General features: G+C 42.7%; 1 protein-coding gene across 2 annotated transcripts in view; it reads left to right on the top strand.

Moving 5' to 3' along the window:
• The window catches only part of PRKAG2 (protein kinase AMP-activated non-catalytic subunit gamma 2), a 213,099-nt gene that overhangs the window by 27,749 nt on the left and 158,917 nt on the right, over positions 1-26,433 (top strand). Inside the window, exon 1 of one of the 2 annotated variants that reach the window (XM_018909173.3) lies at positions 24,548-24,682. The exons of the other annotated variant lie outside the window; for it this stretch is intronic. Within the exon in view, the coding sequence (XP_018764718.1) occupies positions 24,602-24,682 (81 nt within the window). The 5' untranslated portion in view covers positions 24,548-24,601. Of the gene's footprint in view, positions 1-24,547; positions 24,683-26,433 lie in introns of those variants that run through there. 2 annotated transcript variants of the gene reach the window in all.

Genomic DNA, 26,433 nt, shown 5'->3' with positions numbered 1-26,433 from the left:
CAGCATTACTCAGTTAACTGTCACAACATTTCTGCTGTAAATGAGCGCTAGGCTCATTTTTATATGGGAAACCTTTTGCTGAAGAGCAGGGCTGTGTTGAAAGCATGAGTGAAACAAATGGGTGTGTTGGGATGGATTCCAACCATGCCTTTTGCCAGAATAAGGCAGGATGCCTTGGGTTTACCTGGCAAGGGAGAATAGATGAGAATGCATAACCTCTGCACCTGCTGGGAAGAGCAGGCATCTCCCCACAGCATCCAAGAGGGCTGTGCTGTGCATGTTTGCAGCTGTGCACTGACAGCTGCAGGTGCTTTCCTGTCAGACAGCATGGAAGGTGCATGGCTGGCTCTCTGCTGCTGCGTTGATCACTTGCAGAGGTGTTGCCTCGTGCTCATTAATTTCCTGGTGCAGGGCACGCTGGAACAGACAGGCAGGATTTGTCTGCGGGAAAGAGGAAATGCTGTAAAAATCAGGAATTTTCTTCTAATCTGACTGCCTTTGGGCTGCCAGTCTCCATGTGAAACTTTATCTGTGGCACATGAAACACTCCAGGGGCTGCTTTTAGGCTGTTGTGGGTTTGTTTCAGTCATGGAGTTGTTCCCCTGGCAGTGTCCCTGTGGTAAAGGCAGGTGGATGTTTAAAGGGAGAGTGTGGGTATGCAGAGGAAATACCAGTGTGAGCAATATTCCCACCTCAGCACTCAGGATCTGGATTTCTGGATCAGGTCTGCCCTGTCTCAGGGTACTTTTCTAAAGGATGCTCTGCAAGCTCCTGTGTGGCAGGATACCACCCTTATGCCACTATTGGAGTTGGACCATGATCACTCACCAGTAGTGGGAAAGGCAGTGAAGAGGGAGGAAGGTTTCTGTACTCCATGCTATTTCTTGAGCCACAGCTTCAAATACAACAGAAAAAACAATTTCACAGCTTTTTTTCTTCAGACAGTTCCATTGTTTTTGTTTTCATCAAATCTTTCTAGCTTGTAGAGAAAGAAAAATCTACAGTGGAAGAGAGAATATCTCAAAAATAAGAAAAATCCCCACACAGCTCTGGAGGAGAAATAAAAATATTTTTCCAAGTTTAATTGTTGCAGAGAAATGCACTTGTAAGGTACATCTGGGTCTGCATGTGTGGCTTTGCCTGGTGAAACAAAGACATGTTAGAGGCAGAATCCTGGCAGTGGTCAAGCCAGTGGGATTTTTGCCAGTGATTTTAATCAGAGCCAGAATTTCACCCTAGGTCTATAATCTTGTGTAATCTCCCTTTGAAGTCACATGGATTTTTAACCAATGTCTTATATAACACCAAAACAATTCACTAACCACCCAATAATGTCTGTTTTCCTTTGTAACCAAAACTAAATGTTCCAAATAATGTTTTCCAATACCTGAGATGAGATTGAATTAGAAATCTTTCCCCCCCCCCATTTTTTCAAAATATTTGGTGTTTATAGAGTCACTTTGGAGCTATGGCTGTAGTCTTCTGTTAAACCCCTGTCTGACCTTATAGCTAACCATGTTTCAAGACTGATGTTTGGGACAAAGATTTATGTCCTTCCCTTCCAACCTGAACTCTTCTCTGATCTCACAGTCCTGCTTTAGATCTTGCTTTAGAAATGTCTTTTAGGCTCATCTGCTGATTAAGAGACTGATAGACTGCTGAAAACACAGTATGTCCCATTAAAATGAATAAAATTACTAATCCTAATAATTCCTTGTAAGAATTTGAGTTTGGGGTTTTTTCTCTGCATATTTGGGGTCCATTATCTCTAATGACACCTAAGGAAATTCCATTTCTCTATCATCAATGCAACATCTGGGATTTTTAAGATTGCAGGTGTGTCTTGAGCTTGCTGAACTAAAAGAGGGAAGGTGATATAAAAATATGTTCAGTAGAGTAATAAAATGCTTCCATGTCAGAGACAATTGGAGGAGTATCACACAAAAACACTGTTCTGAGACAAGAACTCCTGTGTAATTTTGAAAGGAGTTGTTTCTTTCAAATCTTAAAGATTATGAATGCTTGGAGGTTTTCAAGACAAGGCTGGCCAAAGCCCTGTGCACCCTGGTTGAAGTTCCCTGTTGACCCTACTTTCAGTAGAAGCTGGGTCTAAAGACTTAGAAATTCCTTCCCCTTTAAATTGTTTTATGATTTTGATTCATGCACAGATCAGCTTAAATAAGCATTAGTAAATCCTTGTCAAACACAGACTATAAATTATCAGGTGACAGTACACAGGTTGTCTTTCCAGTGCATTTTGGCTTTAAATTCTGTATATACAGAAAGCAATTTTGCTTTGCTTTGATAAAAGTCAGAAGGTATATCAGTGACAGAGGCAATTCTCAATTCCTGACCTGATGGCCTGATAATACAGTCTTCCAGGACTGAGGAATTGTAACCTACATCTGGGAAGATTTTATAATTCACAACAGTACCTTAATTCACAAGTAGAATTGCTGTTGACCTGGTTTATATACACATATTTTAATTTTAAAACAGTTAAGAAAAGCTTTCTGGCTGTATTAATCTATTTTTATTGTCAGTTTAATGAGTTACCTTTTTAACCTTATAGCAATACCTTGGTGGTTTGGGTTTTGTTAAAAATAACTGGCTGGCAGTTTCTGTTTCTTTGTGGCTTTCTAATTTGTGTGATTTTTATCTTAATACTTTTTTAACTGTGTGTTTCCTTTTAGTTCTTTCATTAAAAGAAAAACTTCTGCCTTTGCAGCTCAGTCAGGTTTGGATGAATTTGCAAACATCTGACTCAAGCTAAATTTGCAGTAGAGCACATCTTTGTAAAGCCATGAGTTTTCTTTGTTGAGGGTTAACTTTATATTACTTTGATTTGAATGCCTCAGCCTGGGAATTGCTTCAAGTGGTGGATTAAGAGGTTTGTCTAAAGTACTTAGGAATGCAGGATTTGCAATAGCAGGTGAAATAATTTGTCAGCTACATCTGGTAACCTGCCTCCAGCAGTTGTCTGTCTCTCTGGCTGTGGTGAAAATTTGTTCTCCTTTTCTCAGCATCCCTTGTACAATTGGGGTGGTTACTTGTATAATACAGTATAAGATAGCTGTGGGAAAAAACACATCGTGTTTTTGATGAATAATTAACCTTCTTACACTGCAAACTTGACCCATATTTTAAAATTTCAAATTTGGTTCAGGAAGTTTCAGACTGTAAACCTGGTTTTTGTTATCCTCCCCCCAAAAATGGACAGAAGGCTTTACCCAGTTTTCTAACTTTACTGAAGTAATGTGTTTTTTCTATAGAAGTCAACATGAGGGCAAAAGAATGCATTAGGTTTAGTGAAATGCACAAAAACTAATTTAAGAAAATAATTGCTAATCAAGAGATGACCAGAAATAGAAATCAGTGAATCAAAATTTGTTTGGTTGAAATGAGGCAGCATTTCTAGATGAGAAGATGACCATGGGCTCAGTACCACTTCTGGGATCCACCACTGGTAACCTGAAAGTTTAGATCTGCATCTGATATTTGGGAACTGGGGGCCAAAGCAAGCATGTCCTGCTGTCCTGACTGCCAGCCCTAACCTGTCACCACAAAGGCCTTTCCTTATTGTCCTCCTGAGGAATGCTTTCATCAGGGACAGAAAGATGGACATAGAACAATATAATCTCTCTGTCTAGCTCCCAAATAATAGCCAAACAGGGATTTTTTTTCTCCATTTCTCTTTTAATTTATCTTTTGAGAGAGTGCAGGCTGTAATCAGTCATGTGGCTTTTCTTTTACTGTCAGCACCTGAAGGAAAATCTTAAATTGCCAAGCACTGCTATAAATTGGACAGGTTGCTGCATGGCTGGTTGGGCATTGTACCATGCCTGTGTTTCTCCAGCTAAAACAAAAAGAATAAAGAATTGTGTTGAAATGAAAGCTTTCCATTTTTGGCTGCTTTGAATTCTCTTTCTTCACTTCTACATTTGTAACAAAACCCTTTTGAAGACAGTGTTTACTACTTTGATACTAATCAGGGCAGTGTTTCTGTATCTCAAAACTCCAAAACTTGCTTAATTATTAAATCTCATACTATGCCAGGGTCATATTTCACCCTTGCACTCTCAGAAATTCTTTGCTATATAAATATTTTCCCAGCAAGCCCACTGTGGTAGAACAGGGCTTTCCTCAGAGGGCGTGTGAAGGAAAATCCATAAGCAGCAGAGCAGACAAGGGCAGTGCTGGGACTGGGTGTTACAGTCAAAGCCAGTTCACCTCTTCCAGCTGCAGTCTTCAGCCAGTTCCATAACCCATGAGAAGATTAAGAAGGGTGTGTTGGCTGAGGAGCATTCATGAGTCAGGAAGCTTTTAGCTCTTGAGCCTGTGATTTACTTTATGGACACTTTTTGTGCTGTGTTCTTACTAAATGAAATGGAAAGTGCTCTTGGGTTTTGCAAGAATGCTTAGAGGGAGCTGAAGTGTTTGGTGAACAGCCTGGGTGGGATCTCAGCCTGCTTGGAGCACTTTGCTGTGTAAACATAGCATAAAAAAGAGATCTGATCAGAAAATCTACTTGACCTGTTTGTGAGTTGAACTTTGCACTTTTTCTGGAGCTCTCTTTGCTTCAGGTGATCCTTGGGTCTTCCTGGAGGGAAGGTTCAGTTTCTGCTAGAATGATGCCACGTTTCTGGTGCCAAACAAGAGGACTTTGGACACAGAGGTTGGCACCTGCAGCACCCTGCTCATTCACTGTGGGAGCAGAGGATGGCCCAACCCCTTCTGTCCACCAATCTTACCTGAGGTTCTGAGTGCACAGGGAAACTGGATTTGATGTGTTTAAAGGAACAAGAATGGCTGTCAGTGTGTACATGTTGGCCCGTGTACTTCAGGGGTCATTTACTTTGTTAATTATGCTATTTATTGCAAACTGTAGACTTTGCATAGAGTCCTGTTTGGGGAATGTTGTTTGGTACCACAAATTGAATACCTAAGTTCTGAATGAAAGGCAAAAAAAATTATTACAAATTTTGTTCTTGTAAGAATATATTGAAGACTGCAGCGTGTGAGAGAGCTCTTGGGACACTTAAAAACAGGACTCCTCAAATATATGTTTTTCTTTCATTTGTTATATGGGGCAAAGGGAACCAGATCTGATGTTACAGAACTATATTTCATTTCCTGATGGGAATCATCAGATAGTTCATGATTGTCTGTTGTGGGAAAAAACAACTGAAATGGATTCAGTCTTTATGAAATCAAAGCCAAGGTCTTCATCCCCATTGTTGTGACACACCTTCTGGAAGGTGGCTTCCCATTCTGGATCCTAGGAGATCCCTCAGTCCAGGCTCTTGCATTAAAGCAGGATAGGTGCAGCTGGACTGGACTGAGGCCATGGGTGGCAGATGGGTCACAAAAACCCAGCAGGATCAATGGAAAGAGGGAATGCCTGCTGAAGCAGCAGATGGTGCTTCCACAGCCAACTCTCCCATCTTGGCCCTGCACACACAGGTGTTCAGATGAAGCTCTGCCTCTGCTGAATCCAGATGGGAAGAGCAGATAATGCTGCAATTTCCCTTATCCAAGACAACCCTTTCCATGAAAGTGGAGTGTGTGGAGTGCTACAAAATGGAGATGCAGCCTCCAAAGCTATCAGACCATCTCTGGCAAAGCTCTTTTTGATAGAAGCTCTTACTAGAAAGATCTACCACCTCTCAAAGCAGCAGGTTCTTCAGTATCCCTTGGCTGTCTCTAGAACTTTGTGGTCATATTGACAGGAAATTATCCCTGCTGTCCAACCTAAATCTTACTTCCTGCAAATTAAATTAATTTGTCTTTGTTCTTGGCATGTTGACCATGGAAAGTGTTTGACCAACCATTGGCATGTTTATTTCTTGTCTTCTCTTTCCTAGTCTGGAAACCCCAGTTCTATCAGCACATAGACCATGCGTGATAATCCTCCTCTGATTCTCTGCACTGCTCCATTTTGGAGCACTGTGTTTTGAAGATGCTCTGGACAAACAAGATCTAAAATTAGACTCACAGAAGTCTTAGAGTGGGAAAATTGTCTAAATTGCCTGTCTGACAGCTCTCCTAATGTACCCGTTTGGATACATTTGGGGTTTTTTTTGCAGTTTCATGTCACTGACTCATCCTGGAGTAGTTTTCCCTTTTAGCAGCCTGGCTAATAGCCAGCTGTTCCCTGCTTTATATTAAGGTGCCATCTCCCTTCTTTCCCTAACCTGTTGAAGTTGAAATTTTCCCCTTTAAGGGGACACAGGTTTTTTTCAGCAGGGATGGGATGTGTGGACCTCCACAGAGGCACTAAAGGGCAGCCTGTCCCAATCCCTGTCCCTCAGCCCAGCTCACTGAGCAGCCCTGGGTGCTTCTTCAGGAGTCAGACACAGCCCAAGCTCTCACAGTGAGCACTGAAATGACCTCTACCTTAAGGGAACCTTGATTTCTATCACACACACAGAAAGGTTAAATAAAAGCCATCTCAGCAACCTCAGCTTTTTAGGCCCAGTCTTTTAGCTGGACAACATTTCAATAAGAGGTTCACAGCTCCACACCAGATCCCCTAAGTAGGAATGCACAGATGCCCTTGGGGAAAAAATTCCACAATATCCCTAGGGTAATGCCACTAGGATAATGCTATTGTGTCATCCCAAAACTACTAACATCTAATACATTTCAACTGACTTCAATATTCTGTTGCTATTTCTTCTAACCAAAACTTTTTGATTTGTTGCTTTCACTGAAGGAACAAGATGAGATTAAAAAAGCAGGGAACAGAAGAGAGAAGTATGGGATCCCAAGATAAAACAGGAAGAAATTTGCTTTGATTTTCTTCTTGTCTCTCTTTTTTTTTCTCCCCTCCCATATTTCAATTGTTTATAAATCTATTATGGTTCTTACAAATTCTTAAAAGTAATAGTACAGAATAATTCTCTAATTTTTCAATTTTTTGTTTTAAATATTATTTCTCAATTGTTTAGTACATTGTATTGTTACTTTGGGAACATCTCTCCTAGGCTACTCCATTTGCAAGCACATAGTTTTACCCCCAGTGAAAAGCAGATGTCTCCAAGCAGCATCATACAGGAATTTTTTCAGTTATCTCCGCAATGCCATTCTTGCCTTAACCAGAAGTGGGTATGTAAAAACCAGCTTCATCTGGTTATGATGCTCTGCAATTTATTAAACTGTGTAACATTTGGCAATACTTCATTTTATTTAGCTGAACATATCGATACACTGCAGTCAATTCAGCTGGCTGATTTATTTGCCACTTTTTTTGCTTCCTCTTATTTCTGCCTTTTAATAATTTTGCTTGGCCAGCTAAGACACATATAACACAGTCTTTAACCTCCATCCTCATTAGATACCTGTTCACCATTAGCCATCATCCTTTAGATGGGGACAGATATTAGATATCTGTCCCCATCTCTTAGGCTCACACTCTAGTTTCACATACAAGGTACAATTTACCCCAAAGAGATCCTAAAATGCACATATTCCAGCATGACTACATCTCTTCTCAGTGTGAGTGTTGTTGCCATGTAGATCAAGCCTATGAGATAAATTTTAGTTCTTCAGGGGCTGAAGTAAGCCAAACACCCCAGTAAAGTTGTACGTGAGAAAAACAAGGCAAAATCCCAAAGTTACCATTCATATCCACAAAAACAACCTGAGAAAAACACAACAGACACCCATGTAAAGCTTTATAGGCATCATTACTGGCCAGAGGTTGAGCAACTGAGATGTGCATATTTCTTGTAAGAGCTACTAAAGGAAGTGACAATCTATAATTTAGCTTATTTTTCTATGTAGGAATGCAGCATGAGCAAAGGCAAACAAGATTGACAGCACACATATAACTCAATATGCTTCACTTAGGAGATCTTAGAGCATTGTAATTAGTGAAAAACAAAATACATGTTTTTGCTGAAGAGCTGTCACCAGCTCAACTCACAGGAATTGCATTTTCAGTTTGAAAGAGTGCAGAGTTAGTTTAGAGAATTCAGTTTAATGTTATTCCAAATGACATTGAGCTTTGCTAGTGAGGGAGCCAAGAAAGTCCAAAATGACCCACAGCATAAATACTGTTTGCTAACAAATATCATACATTAATATCAATAGCAACCCAGAGTCTGCATTACATTGCCAACAACAGCAAACTCCACAGGTCATGTTTCCCTAATGATATTCATGAATACTTTTGACCACAAATAGTATTACATAAAACTAAAGGAATATTTGTACCAACTATAGCAACTAAGAACAACTCCTGGAAAAACATCCTACCTGCCTGTAGTACCTCAACACCTTAAAATGGTAATTTAGGTCTCTTTGTTTATCCTACATGGTTAAAAGGTTTTTGAGTAATTCCTAAATAATGCCACCTTCAAGCCAAAAAGATCTGAATTCTGGAGCCAAGGCAGCTCAGCAGACAAACCCTCAGGGTGCTGGGAGCAGAAGGAAACTCTGAAGCCAAAATGCTATTCAGAAGTTTGAAAATAAGCTAGGAATTTCTCCCAGAAGAGCTCTGCAGCAAAGAGGCCTGGCTGAACTGCCAGCTGCTGGGGAAATGTGAATCTGGACAGCTCTTCAAGGGCCAAGGCATTCACCTGCTGCCAAGGAGCAGCAGGTCTGCTCCCATTCCTGAGCTGCCAACAGGCTGAAGTAGTCTTTGAAACACACAGGGTAAATTAGCATGAAAATGAAAAGCAACAAATTTAAAATGTTATGCAGATGGAGGCAGAAAGTGGCCTCAAATTAGGATTTTCCAGGCTGCAACTGATTTGTGGCTTGTTGTTCAATTACTCTGGGTTTATTAGATCATTACTATAAACAGAATCATTAAGCCACTGCAAAACTTGGTGAAGCTGCTCACCTGGCACTCATTTCTGTGGAATCACATACAATATCTGTAGGCCAAAGATTGCCGTCAGAGTTCAGAGAAATGCTGGTGGGTTTAATAAGGAGTAACATTCAAATAAAACTTCTCATGTCCAGAGTTCTACAAACACATCCTAATTCCAAAGAGCTCCACCAGGGAGATACTGACAAATGCTTCTCCTTTTTAGAAACTAAGGAAGGAAAGGCAGAGAAAGACATTCCTCCAGAGTCACTGCAGGGGCAAGCAGAAGGTAACAAGCTTTAGATCCTTAGTCACACTCGTTGGCACAAGTGCTGGATCTACCCAAGCCCTTCTGTCACCACAGCTCCCAGATCTGAGAACTCCTCGTCACCAGCACCGCATCTGTGTCAGCTCTGCCGACTGAAACTTCAACAGGAAGACAAGGAAATACTTCCTAATGAAACAGCTTGGCAGCAAGGAGAATTAAGGGCCAATTCTCCTTGCAGGCTTGGCACATAAGTCTCATTAAAGTTAACAACAGATATGAGACTCGTGTGCAAGGGAAAGTGATTAGAGCCTTAAATCCAATCAATGTCAGGTTTGCCTCATTGTTCCACTTCAACAACTTCTTTACTGCCCACGCTGATGCTGCTTTCCCAAGGAAGTTTATTTGTACTTACAGTTTTATTTCTGTGGCCTTTTTTTTTTTTAATGAGAAATTTAAACATTATGTGTTCAGTGTCTCACAGGCTCTTGGTGGTTGGGATTTTTTTCTTAGGTAAACTGGTAAGCGATGAGTCATCTGCATCTTTTTTCTTTTTTCTTTTTTTTAAGCTAGCTGACAGCTGATTTCCTTCCTCTTTCTCTTTGAAGATCTGAACTCTTCTTTTGTAGTTGTTTGTTGAACTACTGGCCCAAGGTCTGGTACAGCTCTCAAACTTTTGCAGCTCTGTGGTTACAGAACTTACTCTAAGATCTCAGGAACTGCAAGCTCACGCCAGAAAGTAAACAGCTCTAACAGCAGGACAAAGAGCAGGGTTTTCTTTATTCTTTTGCACACAGGTTGGTGATTGCCAAATATCCGCATCAGGTTTGGGGCCTGAACTGCTGGAGCTTGTGTTTGAGGTTTCAAACAAAAACTGTTCATGATTAACATAGTGCAAAGCATGTATCTGTTCCCAGTTGTTGTCTTCAGTAACCTTTTCACAGCGCTTTCAGCTTCCTCTTTGGTCTTCACGAGTTACACAAAGACTTCTCAGTTTGAATTCCTCAAGGAGAGATAAACAGGAGGCAGAGAAATCAAACTAGACTGGCCTTGCTCTCAGTGCCTTGCTATTGGATTTCATAAACCATTTGTTTAAGCATATTTGTCTCTAGTGGTTAGAAAAACCATCTCTGGGGTTGCTTTAGTTGGCAAAGGTACCTATCTGTAGAGAACATGCTGTGCATTATGTATGCCTAGTGCTGCTTTATGGACTAGCACAAATCAAAGAAGACTTGTTTCAATTTCATCAGATGCTTCTGGCTACCCCAGTCCAAATTCATATATAAGGCCTTTATATAAGAATATGCAAGTGTTGAAAGAATATTGGTAAGGTTGCAGTCAGTGCCTCAAAAGCTGAGAAACATTTGGACACAAGCAGCTTGTCCAGCTTCAGTTCTGCTCTCTTCTGCAGATCCATCAGGATGCCCACTTATAAGCCTGTAAGCTACCACTGGAGCTGTGCTAAGGTACCCTGCCAGGCCTTCAGCTTTCCTCATTGACACTGGGATTCTGCTGCTGGCCCCTCTCTGGAGAGGATATATCAGTCACAAACAGTGACATATTTTCTGCCAAAGGACTCCAGGCAAATTGGTGAAGTATTTTCCTATAGAGTGCAGGCTCCATGTAGATGCTGTGGCAGATGTCAGCCTTGTGCCCTCACCCATGTTGTCTCAGATGGCAATAAGGACCTCCCTTTCAGCCACTGAATGCCCCCTTCACATCTATTTTCTATCCTGGGAATTCAAACACTAGGTTATATGTAGGCATTTGTGGTGAGACACCTGAATTTAGGTGTCTCAGTCTTGGCTGACTCCTGCTCATAATGTCAGTTTACCCAGTCCTGTTGCTTTCTTCAGGAGGAATTGATTCTGTTTAATCTTCTGCAGGTGGAAGTGAAGTCTCTTTTGCCCATTCTCAATAAAGCTGTCTCACTCACACCCTACACCTTCAGCCACTTTGCCCTGTCCCTACCTCATGTCTGCTTCTTAATCCCAACTTCCATTCTGTGGATGTCTGAACTCAATTTCAGTCTCCTTGTCCAGCAGGTATTCTGTTCTCTACCTCTCAATCCCTTTCTTCTTTTGAGATATTCTCAGGTACCACAGCTGCTTGCTTGCTAGTCTGGCCACATTATCTCCCACATTTTTACTCCCCTTATTTGAAGGTGCTCAGTGTTTCAGTTCCACTGCTGCCAGTGCTTGTCCAATGTAAGCATCCCTGTATAAAGTAGTTTAATTTAGGTTCATTTTTGTATAGAGAACAGAAATGTTTGCCTTATGCAGTCTGTCCTGCCAAGTCATAACTCTTAAACCCAACCCAAGGAGGAGCTAGAAACCTCCCTCTAAAATTCACCAGAAATTTGTTTCTTATATAGAAATATTCTCTGCAACATTTTTTAGGATTGACTTAAATATTTTGGCTGAAGTTTTCTCAGATAGTTCCTCTTTGGGCAGACGCAGCTTTGGAAAATTTCTGCTCTTTCTCATTACAATTTGGCAAGACTTGAAGGCAACTTAAAACAGGTTGTTAAAATAGCAATTGCAAAACACTGGATTCAGATGCAATCCTTGTTTTGAGCATGTGGCTTAGCTGAGGCCATACATCAAGCATATGACTTTACAACTAGTTTTGTAATGTATTAGAGGCACTGCCTTTCTGTACAGCTTTCTGAGTAGCTGACACAGAAACCTCTCAGTGATTTTCATAAACTGAAGAAATTTAGTAGTGGGATAAGATCAATATGGACTGTTCTGCATTGTCCTGTTACCTCGTTTCTACAATGAAAAAAAAAAAAAAAAGACATGAAATTGGCCAGAGAGCTGAGCTTAATCTGCTGAATGTTTGTGGTTACATCTGGAGGAACAAGCTGATCTGGTGGTTGCTTAGGACAACAAAATGAATGTCTCAAAAATTCTGTGTGCAGTGGCACTGGTTGCCATGAGCATGTTGGTGGGGTGTGTGCAGGGGTGTTTGTGAGAGACAGAAACTTGGACATACATCCCTGAAATGCTGTGTTTGCTTTTTGTTCCATGACTGATGCCAGTTCTTTCCAAGAGGTGCTCCTCTGTCGGTGTTGGCAGTTGCCATCTCCAAAGGTTTCATGCTACAAGGATCTGCAGAACCTTTAGTACACCCCATAGGCAGGGAGCCTCTACAGTCCAGAGCAAATCACAGCTTCAGCAGAGGGTCACTGAAACCAAAATCCACCACCATGATGTACTGCAGGAAAGGGGCTGGAGTAATCAAGACTGCTACCAGCTTTTTATTCTGAAATTTGCTTTCCCAGCAGGAAAGATTTGTTAGGTAATCTTCTGAAGTGGCCCTGGAAATGGGTCCACACATAAAAAGGTGAAAACCATCCACACAAAGCACTTTCATGTTAGGGAGGGAGGGAGGGAGGGAGGGAGGGAAGGAGGGAGGAGGGAGGAGGGAAGGAGGAGGAAGGAAGGAAGGAAGGAAGGACAGGAAGGAAGGAAGGACAGGAAGGAAGGAAGGAAGGAAGGAAAGGAAGGACAGGAAGGAAGGAGGAAGGAAGGAACAGGAAGGATAGGAAGGAAGGAAGGAAGGAAGGAACCAGGAAGGAAAGGAAGGAAGGAATGGAAAGGAAGGAAGGAAGGAAGGAAGGAAGGAAAGGAAAGGAAGGAAGGAAGGAAGGAAGGAAGGAAGGAAAGGAAGGAAGGAAGGAAGGAAGGAAGGAAGGAAGGAGGAAGGAAGGAAGGAAGGAAGGAAAGGAAGGAAGGAAGGAAGGAAGGAAGGAAGGAAGGAAGGAAGGAAGGAAGGAAGGAAGGAAGGAAGGAGAGGAAGGAAGGAAGGAAGGAGGAAGGAAGGAAGGAAGGAAGGAAGGAAGGAAGGAGAAGGAAGGAAGGAAGGAAGGAAGAAGGAAGGAAGGAAGGAAGGAAGGAAGGAAGGAAGGAAGGAAGGAAGAAGGAAGGAAGGAAGGAAGGAAGGAAGGAAGGAAGGAAGGAAGGAAGGAAGGAAGGAAGGAAGGAAGGAAGGAAAAAGAGAAAATCCCTTCTGTCCTTCTGTCTTTCTGACCTGGACACCTCCATTTGTTTCAACCTCAAGCATGTGAATCACCTTTTCTTCTCCCAGTGACCCAATAATCAGTTCATGCCAGAACATTATGCTTGTCCTTTCAGTACATGAAGCTCAAACTCTAGCAGTAAGTTGGATAAACCTCTTAATTTTTGTAAAACCAAAATGAGGAATGGATTCAGAAACATGAACCATTAACCAGTGGATGTTGCTGGTGCTCACTTTTCTCTGCATGGCTCTGAAGCACTTGTCTGGGCAAGCTCTGCCTTGGAAGACCACAGCTAAAATTATCACAGGGTAAGGCTAAGACATTTTGAGGGATGCTGGCTGGATTTCCTTTCAGCTGGGATGTAATCTGCAGTCTGACACAACTTTTGGATCATCATCGACTGGACTAGATGTTGGATTTGCACCTGGGGAAGGAAACTCCATCCTGGAAATGCACTGCTGATATCTCTTTGGTGTTAGGAAAAAAAGAAGTGTTCCTGTAGGCAGCCACATAGCCCCTTACTGTGCTCCTGTCAGTGTTAGGAGTTCTCCTGGATGACTCTTTGGACAGGATGCCTGTTAGGAATAAGTTTGTACAGAAGAAAGGGGAATAGTTATTATTCTTGCCTAAAAATAAGCACAGTATTGAGCTTCACAGGGCATTTAAATATAGTCTAGTCAGTGGTCACTTCCTTCCATGACCTTGAAATCTAGCATTTGAAATGGTGTTTTCCAGGCAGTTGTAAGGGTTTCATTTTCTTCTTCCAGATGCTTTCTCCTTCCATTCTTCCTGCCCTAAAGCAAATAAACCAAATTAGCTCCTTTTCTACTGATGCTTGAGATGTTGTCAGTATATTACACAAAAATCTGACCTCACAGTGTAGCTTCCAAAGGCAGTGAAAGGCTGCACTGCAAAGTTCAAGTTAGATATATTTCTCTTTTTCCTTTCCCAGAAACACTCTCTGCTGATAAGCTTTCAGTGGAAATCTCTACTGATGCTCTGAAGAGAAGTAATCAGACTCTCAACACCAAGGAATGAATTCTGTATGGAAAAACCTTTTGTACAAAAGCTTTAGCTGAGGTGGAAGCCAGTTTCTTACAATGTCTGTGTGCTGTCAGAGTTTCAGCAGGAGGTCCCCAAGGTCCTCCTGCAACTTGTTAAATGGGCATATTTCTGAAGCATTCGAGTGGAAAGCTGAGGGACTGAGAAATCTGTTTTCAAAAGCTGCTTTGCAATCAAGAGAGGCAGTGGTCCTGGAGAAACAAATATCTTGAGCTGTACGTGGATGGAAATGTTTATTCTATTTTAGGGCCTTGTAGCTGGTGTATTATGCCACACTCATCATGTTTTAATTCAAGTTCTAGGAGAGGGTAAACCCAGAAGTATTTTGTAGCTGCAATTCCTCCTTTTTTTCCTTTCAAAATAGCTGGCAACTTGTGCATTCTTAAGAAATTGCTGCTAATAACACATACAAGTAGTAATTAACATATCCTAAAGTAAATAAAATTCTCTATTTTGAATATATTACTGGGCTGTAGGGGAGGATTATCTTTGGCAGGAGCTCTAAAGAGGTATCCAACAACAAGGGCAATGTTGAAAGCCTTTCTGGAGTTGTTTGCAAAGCCCTCAACCACTGGCTGTTTGTTGATCAAGATCCAAAGCTGCTGTTTGTCATACTTAATGCTGGTGTTGTAGCCAAATGGTTTCTCAGGTTTCTTGGTACTTCCTTATTTAATGCCATCTTATTATCTCTATATCAGAATTTCACTGAACTATACTTGTTCCTGTATGTTCTGTTAAAAGGTGGTGTCTCTGAATACAGTGTAGCCTAAAAAAACAGCAAAGAACAGCCAGAAGAGGAGAAATGAAAACAGTAAAGTTTTTGGAACAGCCATTAATGCTTTTTCCTTTTCATGATAAATAAAGAAGAGTTGGGATTTGACCTGCTTGTTCAGAACTGATACTCCTGCATTTTGCAAATGTGGCTGCACAGCCTGGTGTTCAAGAGTGGTTCTTGCTGATAGATCAGTGGAAGTATTAATAGATCTTGTATTAGGTCTGTCAGATCTCTTTAGACCTGCCACAGCAAAGCACAATTTTGCCCAGGTCCATGTAGGGACCCAGCTCAGAGATTGGGACTGGGACTCATGTCCACCAGCCCTGTTCTCACTGGAAAATGTGTAGAGGCTCAAAAGTACTACAAAAGGAAGAAAAAGGCATTTTATGAAACACATAAGAATGTGCTTTGAATTACTGAATGTTGCCAAGAAACAAGATTTTAGTCTCCAACCTTCGAAACAGATGATCCTGCTGTTTATGGGATGTGTTCCTGTTCAGAAGCTGCTCTGGTGCTGACAGCTGGAGGGGGTGGCTGGGCACTCACAGGGGGATTTCTGTCAGCTCAAAAGCCTTTGGACTTCTGTTACCCAGTGCAGCACTGTAACACAGTGATCAAAACAAACACTATATAAATGTGGTATTTGAGCTATGGAATGGGTCTTTCCAGGAGGTTTTCAGGATGTGACTGGGCAGGGTGCTAGATAATCTCATCTAGGCTCCCTTTCCATGAAAAGTTGGTCTGGATGATCTTTTGAGGTCTTTTCCAGCTTGGGCTTTTCTATGCCTTGGAGAAAATTGGTTGATCTTTTAAATTGATATGACATAATTAATGTTCTGATTGCAATCTTCAGTATTTTTTCAGCATCATTCACAGAATCTCTCCAAAACAGGTTTGGGGCTTCCTCCCCCAGTGGAATCTGGGGTGTTTGGGGCAGGTTTGGAAGCCCAAATATCTGTGGAGGACAACTTCAGTGCAAGGAATCAAACAAGTGATGCTTTGTGTGTAGGTTGTAGTTGTTGCTGCCATTTTATTTGTGTGTTTAAGTGATTATTGTGTCAAATGTACAAAGTTTAAAAAAAATCATTGCTTTTTCTTCCAGTTCTACCAAAAAAAAAAAAAAAAAATTGACTCTTCCTAAACAAATCTAGTCAATCTATGATTGAGAGAAAAGACCCATCAGCCTTCAGGGCTTGCTGGAATTTGTCTGCTGGGAATAGAATGTGGGTACCCTGCCAACCTCAACCACAAAGTCATCCTTCATCATTTAAATTGTAGATGTAACAGGGAGGCCATAGAATGGGGGAAGAACTAAAAATATTCACCTGCAGCAGTAGTTTTTATGCATGTGTCTGTATTTATAGATGTGTGTGTGTGTTTTCTCAGATAGATGTACATATATTCACACACATTATTACTCTTATTAACCAGGGTCACAGTATGAATAAAGTTAATTGAGTGAAGTTTACACCCTTTTTTTTTTTTGTGAGATATAAAGTTTACAGCCTTTAAAAGATTTCCCCTTTTAAATTACATCATGAACTTCTGAAGTGAAAAAGTCTGTTTTATATACATGCCCTAGTGATTGCTTTGTGTGCAACTTGTCTTACCTCTAAAAAACCCAACCCAAGAAAACAAAATAAACCAAATTAAACCAGAATACTGCAGAAATTGACATAAGTGTTCCTTCTGATGTGATCATTTGTACTTTGTATCTGATTTTTTAAAATTTTGTTGGCTCTTTATTAGTTGGGTTCTCTCAAATCAAATTGCATTCACTTTTCTTTAGGCAAATTTTGTGTCCAGGATGTCTTTAAAGTGTTGTTGTCTGTGGTGAGAGACTTTGAGAGCACACTTCTCTTTCCGGTGTGGGTAGATTATTAAAAGTTATTATTTACATGACCAAATTGGGAAGTAAAACCTAAACTTGTATATGCTCTTACTTGTTTGTTTTTGTTTTTTTTTTATTTGGTTGTTTTTTTGGTTTCTTGTTTTTGTAAATAAGTCCCTGTGGTGGTAATTAAATATTTTATCTTAAAATAACTTCACTCTCACTGGGTGCATCCTATATCCAGAACTGCCTCTGGCAGTTAAATAGACACTGGACTTTTGTCATAGATGACATCTATTTCAGAGCTCATCACCACAGGGCTCCACTGTGCTTGTGGATCCCACAATGGAACAGTGGGGCTTTGCCTCTGAGCATTTTGCATCCTTTTGAGGAGGGGATGTGGCTCTCCTGGGAGGGTCCCTGAGCTGCAGAGGGAGCAGAGAGGAGCTGCTGCCAGCATCCCTGTGTGATGTGTCTGCTCTGACCCCAGCCTTGTAGAGCACCTTCCTGAGAGCTGGGCAGCCCCTGGTGCTGTGGGAGTGGATGAAGCAGCTCTTAGGGAAATGGTCCATCTGTATTCCAGAAATCCCTGAGATTATCTCTAGTTACAGGCTGAAAGTCTGACTGCTCATTCCAGTAGGAACCAGCATGATACTGTGGATGTAACTATTCCTAGGGTGTTTGTGCCAGTCTGCAAGTGTTGGTGGCTTGTACCCATTTCATCAGCCCCAACTGCTGCATGTCTCTACATTAAATTGAGTGGATAAATTCATTTACTTCTATTTTGGTTCAGCTGACAAGTTCTTTCTGGTGAATTTGTAACTCTGTGTCTGGTTCCTGCATCACGATGTATTTAAAAGTATTTCTTTTCTGGCAGTGCTGACCTACTTTAAATGCTGCAAGGTGCTCTTACCTCCTTTTTTTTTTTTTTTTTTCCTAACAGCCAGTTGATACCAGCAGAGATCTTTGTACTTCAACTTCTAAACCTTTGATGATGTTTTAACTGTTCATTCCTGTATGTAGGCAGCCACTTTATCCTTTTCCAGGTGGACCCTTGCTTCAATTCAGAGTTAATGGTTACTATTTATTGCACACCTACAAAAGGTAAAACCTTCATAGAGCAAAGCTGCTACGTGCACAGAGTGCCTAAGAAAGCCCAGAATCCCTGACCTGAAGAACAAATTGTCCCTAGCCAGGCTGTACAAAGATGTGAGGACGTGGGTACCTCACCTGGGCCCTGCAGGCATGAGGACAGCTTCAATGAAAAAACTCCACATCCATCACAACAGTCAAACCTAAGTCATGAGGTTCAAAGAAAATACAACTTGCTGTGAGCGTGCAAGAGCATCTTAATTCCTGGATGGGTGTCCTGTGATGTTATTGTAGTGGGATGTTTTCTTTTGGGTAAATAATTAGCGCTCCCCTGAGAGCTGCAGATGTGCTGTAGCATTACATGTTCTCCACCACAATCTCTAAGCCAGTCTTAAAATGTTACAGACTGCTCAGGTGTGGCTGGGTTTATGTGCAGCTAATTACCATCACCTTTTTCTCCTTCCTGCCTCATTTTTTCCCCCTGTTCCCCTGGCTTTTTGGGCACTGATGCCCCTATCCCAGTTGCTGCCAGAGCCCCCAGGAGCAGTGTGTGGTGCCAAGGGAGGGAGCAGCCAAAGGCAGAGAGATCAAGGAGGCAGGAGCAGAGCTGAGGCATCTCCACTCATCCATGTGGCCACTGCTGCGTCCTCGTGGAAGTGCTGCTCCTTAGAGATCCCACTCTGGGACCAGTGAAGCTGAAAGCCATATTGCAAAATTCACATTTTTATAGGTCCCAACAGCCTTTGCATACAGATATAAAAGGATTTTATGCTGAAGTCTCTGGTTGGAGTTCTTACCCATAAATCACCAGATCCTACTTCCCTGTGGTTTTCTCCCATTTCCAGATGCTGCAGTAGCATTCTTCTGTTGTCTTGTGGGACTGTTTCTGGCTCACAAAGGGTGTTTCACATCCAAGCTTTTAAGGGATACAGTAGAAGCAAGGTAAGACTGATCCTGTGTCCTTCAAAACTTTTAAAATTCAATGCCTTTGTAGAGAACAAAGGCAATGGGGGCTCTGAGCTAGTCCACAATGTTTAAATCTGCTCATCCTGAATCACCAATTGCTGCAGATTCAAAACCTCCCAGATCAGCACTGATACCAGTGTGGCAGCCCCCCCAAATGCCACAAGCAAAGCTGAATGAGGCACCACAGAGGCACCACCAAGTTCCTGACATTAATTTTGCTCTCTGATTTATTCATCCTCATAGACCAGGACATCTCTGAGGGGTTTCACCCACACCACAGGGGATTACAGTTCAAAGTGTTGGTCCATCAAAAACTCCCAGAGTTATTGAACGTTGTGTCCTAGCTCAGACTCTGTAATTCTCCCCAGGCACCCAGAGACCTCCACTGACCCCAGACACAGCACAGCTCTGCCCTGGCACCTCTCCAGAAATGTCTCCATCCCTTCCTCCCCACCATGATGCAGGAAAGAGGCTCCATCCCTCCATCTGTGAGGTTTAGACAGGTGGGAAGGGCAGTGGGGTCCATGTGGAGCAGGCACAAGGCTGCTGTTGTGCAGCCTCGATTACTGCCTTTGTATGAACACCTCATCATTTCAATGTCATTTGCATCTGGCTATATATGCAAATGCAGAGGGAAAAACCCCTCTGTGTGAGTCCTGCTGAAGAAGTAGATTTGAGAATGCAGCTATTCAGCTTTTGGTACCTGAGCTGGCTGAGGCATCCCTGGTGCAGTGTGATCCATCCCTGGTGCAGTGTGATCCATCTTGGTGCAGTGTGATCCATCCCTAGGGCAGTGTGATCCATCCCTGGTGCAGTGTGATCCATCCCTGGTGCAGTGTGATCCATCCCTGGTGCAGTGTGATCCATCCCTGGGCAGTGTGATCCATCCCTGGTGCAGTGTGATCCATCCCTGGTGCAGTGTGATCCATCCCTGGTGCAGTGTGATCCATCCTCATTGCAGAGGCTGGCAGGGTGCTCCCTCCCCTCCGAGGGATGGGTGATTGCTCACTGAGCTTTGATGTTTCTCACATGGATGTTCTCCTTCTGGCTTGTCAGCAGTGAGTCAGGAATCCCAGCTACTTGGTTCATTGCTTGGTAGATCATGCTGAAAAATTGCAAGGAAAAAATCGTGGCTGTTTGAGATTAAAATAGGAGTAAACTGTGAATTTTGTTTGTCATGGGATATTTTTCTCTGCTCCTCTCTCTTTCCATTTTGTACCATCTCCATCACCCTTCATTGCAGTTTTGCCTGATTTGGGTGGGGTGGACTCTGAAGTTCATCCCTACCTCTTACTCTGGGAGCTAAATGTTTTGGGTTTTTTTCTTGTACTCTTTTTTCCAACTCTTGCAGATCACAGCTGCCCTTTGCCCAACATCAACTCTTAAAAGACTGCTCTGGCTGTCCTACTAAGAGCTGGTGTGTTTTATGGTGCAGTTTAAGATATTTTTTCTCCCCACTTCATCTTCCCCTTGGGCTCTGCTGGTCTCCCAGCTGCTGCTGTGGCTTTCCCTGCCCTTCAGGGACTTGCTTCTCTCACCTGAGCATTGCCCAGGTGCTTTGGCTTCTTGCCTAGAGTCTCCACATCTGTGTGGCATGTTTCTTTTGGTTGCTGCTTGTGCTCAGTAGGAGCAGGGAAAGTACAACCATGAATATGATGGCTGTGTTGGCTGTAAAAAATATGAAAAATCTTTCTTAATTACGCAGTGGACAAAAGTCCTGCCCTGCCATGCAGAGTTCTGGCTCACCATGCACTTCAATAATTGCTGTGTCTGCTGTGTTCTGAAGTGATATCTTCACAGACAGAAGCTCCATTGATTTCAAGGCACTCTTTGCCTCATAAGAAAAAGGAAACTATAATGGAAGCTGGCTCCATGAACTCATCTAATTTATGTAGTACTTACAAACCCACCGTATCTTTGTGGAAAATTATGGAATATAAATAACAACAACCAATAGCCAGACATTTTCTGTCTCCTCTGGGAAATTGTGGAAGGTTGCTGTACTGCCAGATAGAAATTTATGATACTTTAGGCTTGTACTTGGACTAAAAGGATGAAATTGAGTTGGTGTTTTGGAACAGTTCAAGGAAATTGTGCCGGTATTATGTGCAGTCAAATCTGAAGCTGATTGAGGGGTCTGGCTCTGAATTTTTAAAAACCAAACTCTCCAAATGGAAAAATAAACCAGTACAACAATGCCTGTTTCAGCAGGGCAGGGAATTCTGTAGCTTTCTTCTGGTGAAAACATGACAGTCATAAATCTGCTTTGCTCAGGTTTGCCCTTTGGGCCATAGGTGAGTGTGTAATTCACAGTCCAAGGCACAAGCAGGTTTTGGTGATTTGTTTTCCCTCCAGCGTTACTGACTCGTAAAATGAGTGAGAATCCTACAGCCAGTGAGAATATGTGAGTGAGAATATGTGAGAATCCTACAGCCAGTCCAAATATGTGAGTGATCTAGAAGTGCTCTAAAAGGAACGTTCTTTTTAAAGAAACATAGTTAAAAAATAAATAATGACTGCTGAGCTTGAGATGTAAGGACTTGGAATATTGGGAGGAAAAAAATTGAAAATATCTGAGAAATCTATTGTCATGGAAAGTTGATTATATAAAGCATTTTCTGGAACCTCCTGAATTGTACTTAGTATGTAAGGAAGCAAGGAAATGGCTGGAGTTTTGGATCCCTGTTCATAGAGACTCCTAGAACTTGACAGTAAAGTGTGGTTGAAAACATCATCAAATGACTTTATTTGTGTGATTTCCCAGATTGCACCATCTTATGCTAGATGATGTGCTGTAATTCACTGCTGCTTTTAGTCACTGAACCTCAGCATCTCTGATAGAGCACAGGCACTTGAAATCCCAGTGTGAAACAAGGTATTTAATCAGAAATTGGTTGGTTTTTCTCAGATCTTCACCACTTGCTTATGCAGCCACATATGAGCCCAGGTTTTCAGTATGGGAATATTTAATAAAGAATTTATAAACATTTACATAAATGTGATTTGGACACCTCAGGCCTGTAGATTCAAGCATCAGTTGAGCTTCTTTGGCAGGAGACATCAACATAAATACGAGTGAGCATTAAATAATGGTAAGAAATTATAGCAATAAAATCTCTCTGCCTATTTTTCACCCCAGAAGGGTGAAAGAAAATGGCAAATTATTCAATGTTTTTAATGGTTGTCAGAAACTGGACAGAATCCAAAAACTAGTTCAGCAAATATTTATGAAATGGTATCTAAACCATTAACTGTTCTGCCTGCCTGAGATGTAGTTGTGCAATCTGTTTCACACTCTTTATCCAAAGGTGGAGGAGGAAAAGGCATGTTTCTGAGGTGGAATTTGTGCCAATCAGACTTTGAGACCAGAAATGATTTTAAGATTTATTTTTTTTAAACACTTTAATAGGTCTGGATGATTCTTGGCATTGGCTACATGGAACTGAGCCTGTGAGTGATTTAAAGGGGATGATTTAGGGATGTGGGACATTTTCCTGGCTATTAATGCCCCTTTTTATTTGATCTGATTGCTAATCAGAATAATCCTTCGAAGTTACCCATACAGAGAAGGATTTGATCTGAACTGTGCTTTGCAGGAGAGCTCTTTAGGTCAGCCACTGATTCCTTCCTTTCTCCTACAGCTTGAGGAGGAGAGACAAAATGTGTTTTGCTTGCTCCAGCTGGTTGATTGGTTTCTCTCTTACCCCTTAAACAGCATTTAAGAGGAAGCTTGTTTATTTTCCCAAACTATTTGTACATTCTGCATGCATCAAATATTAATTTAGCTGGGGACAAATCTTCTAAACACCAAATATTTTTGCATCTTTCTGTTAAAAAGTGCTGCCACTGATCTTGTCTTGAGAGGATTCAAGTATAGCTGCCATTTGTGAGTATGTACTATGTACATTTTTAGCTTTTTTGCTCCCAAGGGGCTTGTGTTATCAGAGGCACTTAGCATGCTGAAGGAAGAGAGAGCAGTGGATGGTTCCTAGGATGTGCTGTCTGCCTGGCACACGAGGAGTGTCACCTGGACCTCATCCCTTTTGCTGCTGAAGTACTGCCCAGCCTCAGTGGGATTTATTCTTTGATATAGCAGAATTAAGGGTGGTGTTGGCTGCATCCTCTTGCAAAAGAGTGCAGTGTCATCCAGTGAATGGGATGAATAGACTGAGAGTGATGTGTAAGCCAAGTCCCCTCCCCTGATCTGGTGGTTTAGTGACCTGGAGTCATTAATTAAAGAAAATCCTCCATCTTAGGGAGTTTTTCAACAGATCATCACAAATGGTATTGTGAGATGACCAAGAAAGGACTGGTAATGCTCTGTGGCTCAAGATCTGGCCGCTTGTTTCTCCAGGGAGGTGTCAGCTCATTGCATGGTGTTTTGATGCCTCTGTTCAAGTATTGGAAGCTGCAGGGATGACCTTTCTGCCTTTGCTTTCTTTTGCTTTGTTCTAGCAGAGGTGAACTGATCTGAGCCAGCCTTCGATAACATCCTGGCCAAGGATATGTCCCCATGGTCTAGGGAACAATGTCATTGCCAGTAAAGGACTCCGTGAGACTGGTTGGAGCAATCAAAGCTGAATGAGGTTATAAAGGAAGGATTTAGCTTGATGAAGAAGAAAACTCAAATCCCCACCATCCCTCAGCTCCTACTGGGAGAGTTTGCATTGCTCTCTGCTAAGCACTTGTTCATGTGGTGCCCTTTCAAAATAGCTATTATCTTTTTTTTTGGATGGTGATACTTTTGATGGTTATACTTTGTGCTCAGGCACTTTATTTTCCCAGTGAGGTCTTTACAATAAATTAAAAAGTTAGCCAAGTCATTCCCTATTCACGCTGCAGATGGGAAAATTTAAGCCCAGAGAAATAATGTGACTTTTGTGCAGCTACAAAGTGGGGCTGTGGTTAAGTGGGGAATAGGGCTGTTATGGAGCAGCAGAGACTCCAGCCTTGAAAACGCATTTGCTGCTCTGTGCTGCCTTCCCCAAGGTATTCGATACTGCTGCAGACGCAGCCTCAGTCATCTGAAACTTCTGCTATTGAAAACGGGATCTTTTTTCTCCCCCCTTCGGATCGCATTAAAACTGCCTGAGGTTATTTGAACCCTCCGACTTCCCCCGTGCCCCCTGAGCATCTCGCACCCAAAACCGCTGCTGAATGACCCGCCCGCGCTGGCCGAGCCCACGGCCGGTTCTGCGGGCGAGGAAGCGAACCTGACCGTGATGCCGGGGCTCTGTCCCAGCCCATGGCCGGTTCTGCAGGAGAAGCGAACCTGGCCGTGATGCCGGGGCTCTGTCCCAGCCCATGGCCGGTTCTGCAGGGCGGAGAAGCGAACCTGGCCGTGATGCCGGGGCTCTGTCCCAGCCCATGGTCGGTTCTGCAGGCGGAGAAGCGAACCTGGCCGTGATGCCGGGGCTCTGTCCCAGCCCATGGCCGGTTCTGCAGAAGAAGCGAACCTGGCCGTGATGCCGGGGTTCTGTCCCAGCCCACGGTCGGTTCTGCGGGCGGAGAAGCGAACCTGGCCGTGATGCCGGGGTTCTGTCCCAGCCCACGGTCGGTTCTGCAGGCGGAGAAGCGAACCTGGCCGTGATGCCGGGGCGATGCTGGCAGCGAGCCCGCAGCGGGAGAGCCCGCCCGCCCTCCTTGCGCTGCGGTAGCTCCGCCGGCGCTGCCATCCCCGCGCCGTGCCGCGATGGGAGGCACCAACACACCCAGCCCTGAGCCCCATCTGTTGCAGCATCAGCTCCAGTAGCAGAGCCCGAGATGTTTAAATGCGCTTGCCTTTAGGGAAAAGCTTTCAATGCAGTTCTTCGATGGACATTTCCAGCCAGACTGCAGGATTTTTCAGAGCTGTAAGTCAGAGCCGGGGTTCGGCTGTCCCTAGGTTTCTCAGGATTTGATTATTTTTATTATTAAATTAATTTATCTTAGCAGGGGAAAATGGGTTTTGCATTCATTTAGGTGGATGCCCGAGTGCATTGCAGGAGTCTGCCGAGAGGCAGGAATTCTTCAGGCTCTGTAAGAAATGCATGGTTCTTGGGTATTTTGGGGTTTTTTTGTCGTGTTTTGTCTCTTGTATGCATGACCGGCACGGGGCTGTTGTCCTGTTTTTAGAGCATTTAATTACAATAGATACCCCAAGGCTGAACAAAATGTTCTTTTATCTAGTTAAAGAATGTAGCTTGGGTTTGGGGTTGGTTTGTTGGTTTTTTTTTTTTTTCCCTTGCATAACTTTTCGTTAATGTTTTGGAAAGAGACATTATCATTTGGGGGGCATTTATTTATTTTCAGCCTAAAACCATCTGGTCTCTGCATCCTGCAATGCTTGGTTTCTCCTACTGCTCATCTCAGAGCCTCCTGAACTGCTGAGCAACTAATTGCCATGGCTAGTCACTGCAACCCCAAATCACAGGTTTGCAGGAAGTGCTGTTTTGCTTAATGATTTTAATTTGAAATTTGATGAGGTTGGTCAGGATAAAGAGCTGTATTACTGGCTTCATACGTCCCCCCTTGCATTTTTCCCTTTTTACAAGAATTAGTGCTGAACACATGCAATTTGCACTGCAATTAATGGATCTGTGAGATAATGAACGGCCAAAACAGATGAGGCAGCTCCATCCTGGTATCAGAGCCTGAAGGGCTTCAAGATCTTCTGTCAGTGGGGTGATGGTGAACAGCAAATGAAATTTAATCCAGTATAAAATGCAGGGTATTTTGCCAGCATTTGTGTGTTTTGCTTGTTGTTCAGTGTTAGGGGCCACGGGAGGGATGAGAGTGTGAGCCTTTGGGGAAGACATTTCCCCCTCAGCTGTGTCCCCTCTGTGGTGAGTGCAGGAGGGGCTGGAGACCAGAGGCTGTGCTGACTTTGAGCAGCCCTGGGAGGTGTGAGCACACTGGAGTTGCTGCAGCTGAGAGCCTGGGGGGGGGGCAGGATTATCTGATGGAGGAGGGAATGATGGGCAGCAGGATGAAAGGGATCCTGCTGACAAGGGGCCAGCCCTCAATTCAAAGGGAGGCAGTGGGAAACCCAGCAAAAGAAGACTTGGTTGTACTTCAGTTTAGTACATTTTTATTACTGGGAGTGGAATACAAATATATTTATTTTTTTTTATATGCCCCAGTTTGAAATAAACAAAAAAGCTCAGCCACCCCTCCAAACCCACCCCATCAATCTGAATGCACAAGGATGTCTGACATTCATCAAGAAGAAACTAGGAGAATTAAATGCAATATTGTTGCAAATCTTTAAAGGCAAAACACAGAGTTGATGTAAATCACCTGTAACCAGAGTTTGCTTCAGGCAGCCAGGAGCCATCAGGTTTCCATCAGGGGGAGAAAATCTTCCCGTCATTTCAGCCTGTTTGGCCACCCAAGTAGGGGCAGTGACAAGCTGATTTGAAGACAGTAAGTATTTAATCATCCTAAATTTAAAATAAATGGCAGTTAAAAAACTGTAAGGGCTTGTTACCATATCTGTATGCACATATGAATATGTTTCCCATATCCATTGCCCTACATGAGACCATGCTTTATATGTGTGTAAAAATAGTGATGCCCTGTGAGTTGAACTCTGTCACAACCACATCTGGGAGGAAAGAGTCAC

Source organism: Serinus canaria, chromosome 2, assembly GCF_022539315.1.
Source record: "Serinus canaria isolate serCan28SL12 chromosome 2, serCan2020, whole genome shotgun sequence".
Lineage (NCBI taxonomy): Eukaryota > Metazoa > Chordata > Aves > Passeriformes > Fringillidae > Serinus > Serinus canaria.
The sequence above is the reverse complement of the archived record's forward strand: the minus strand, read 5'-3'. Positions and strand labels throughout refer to the sequence as shown.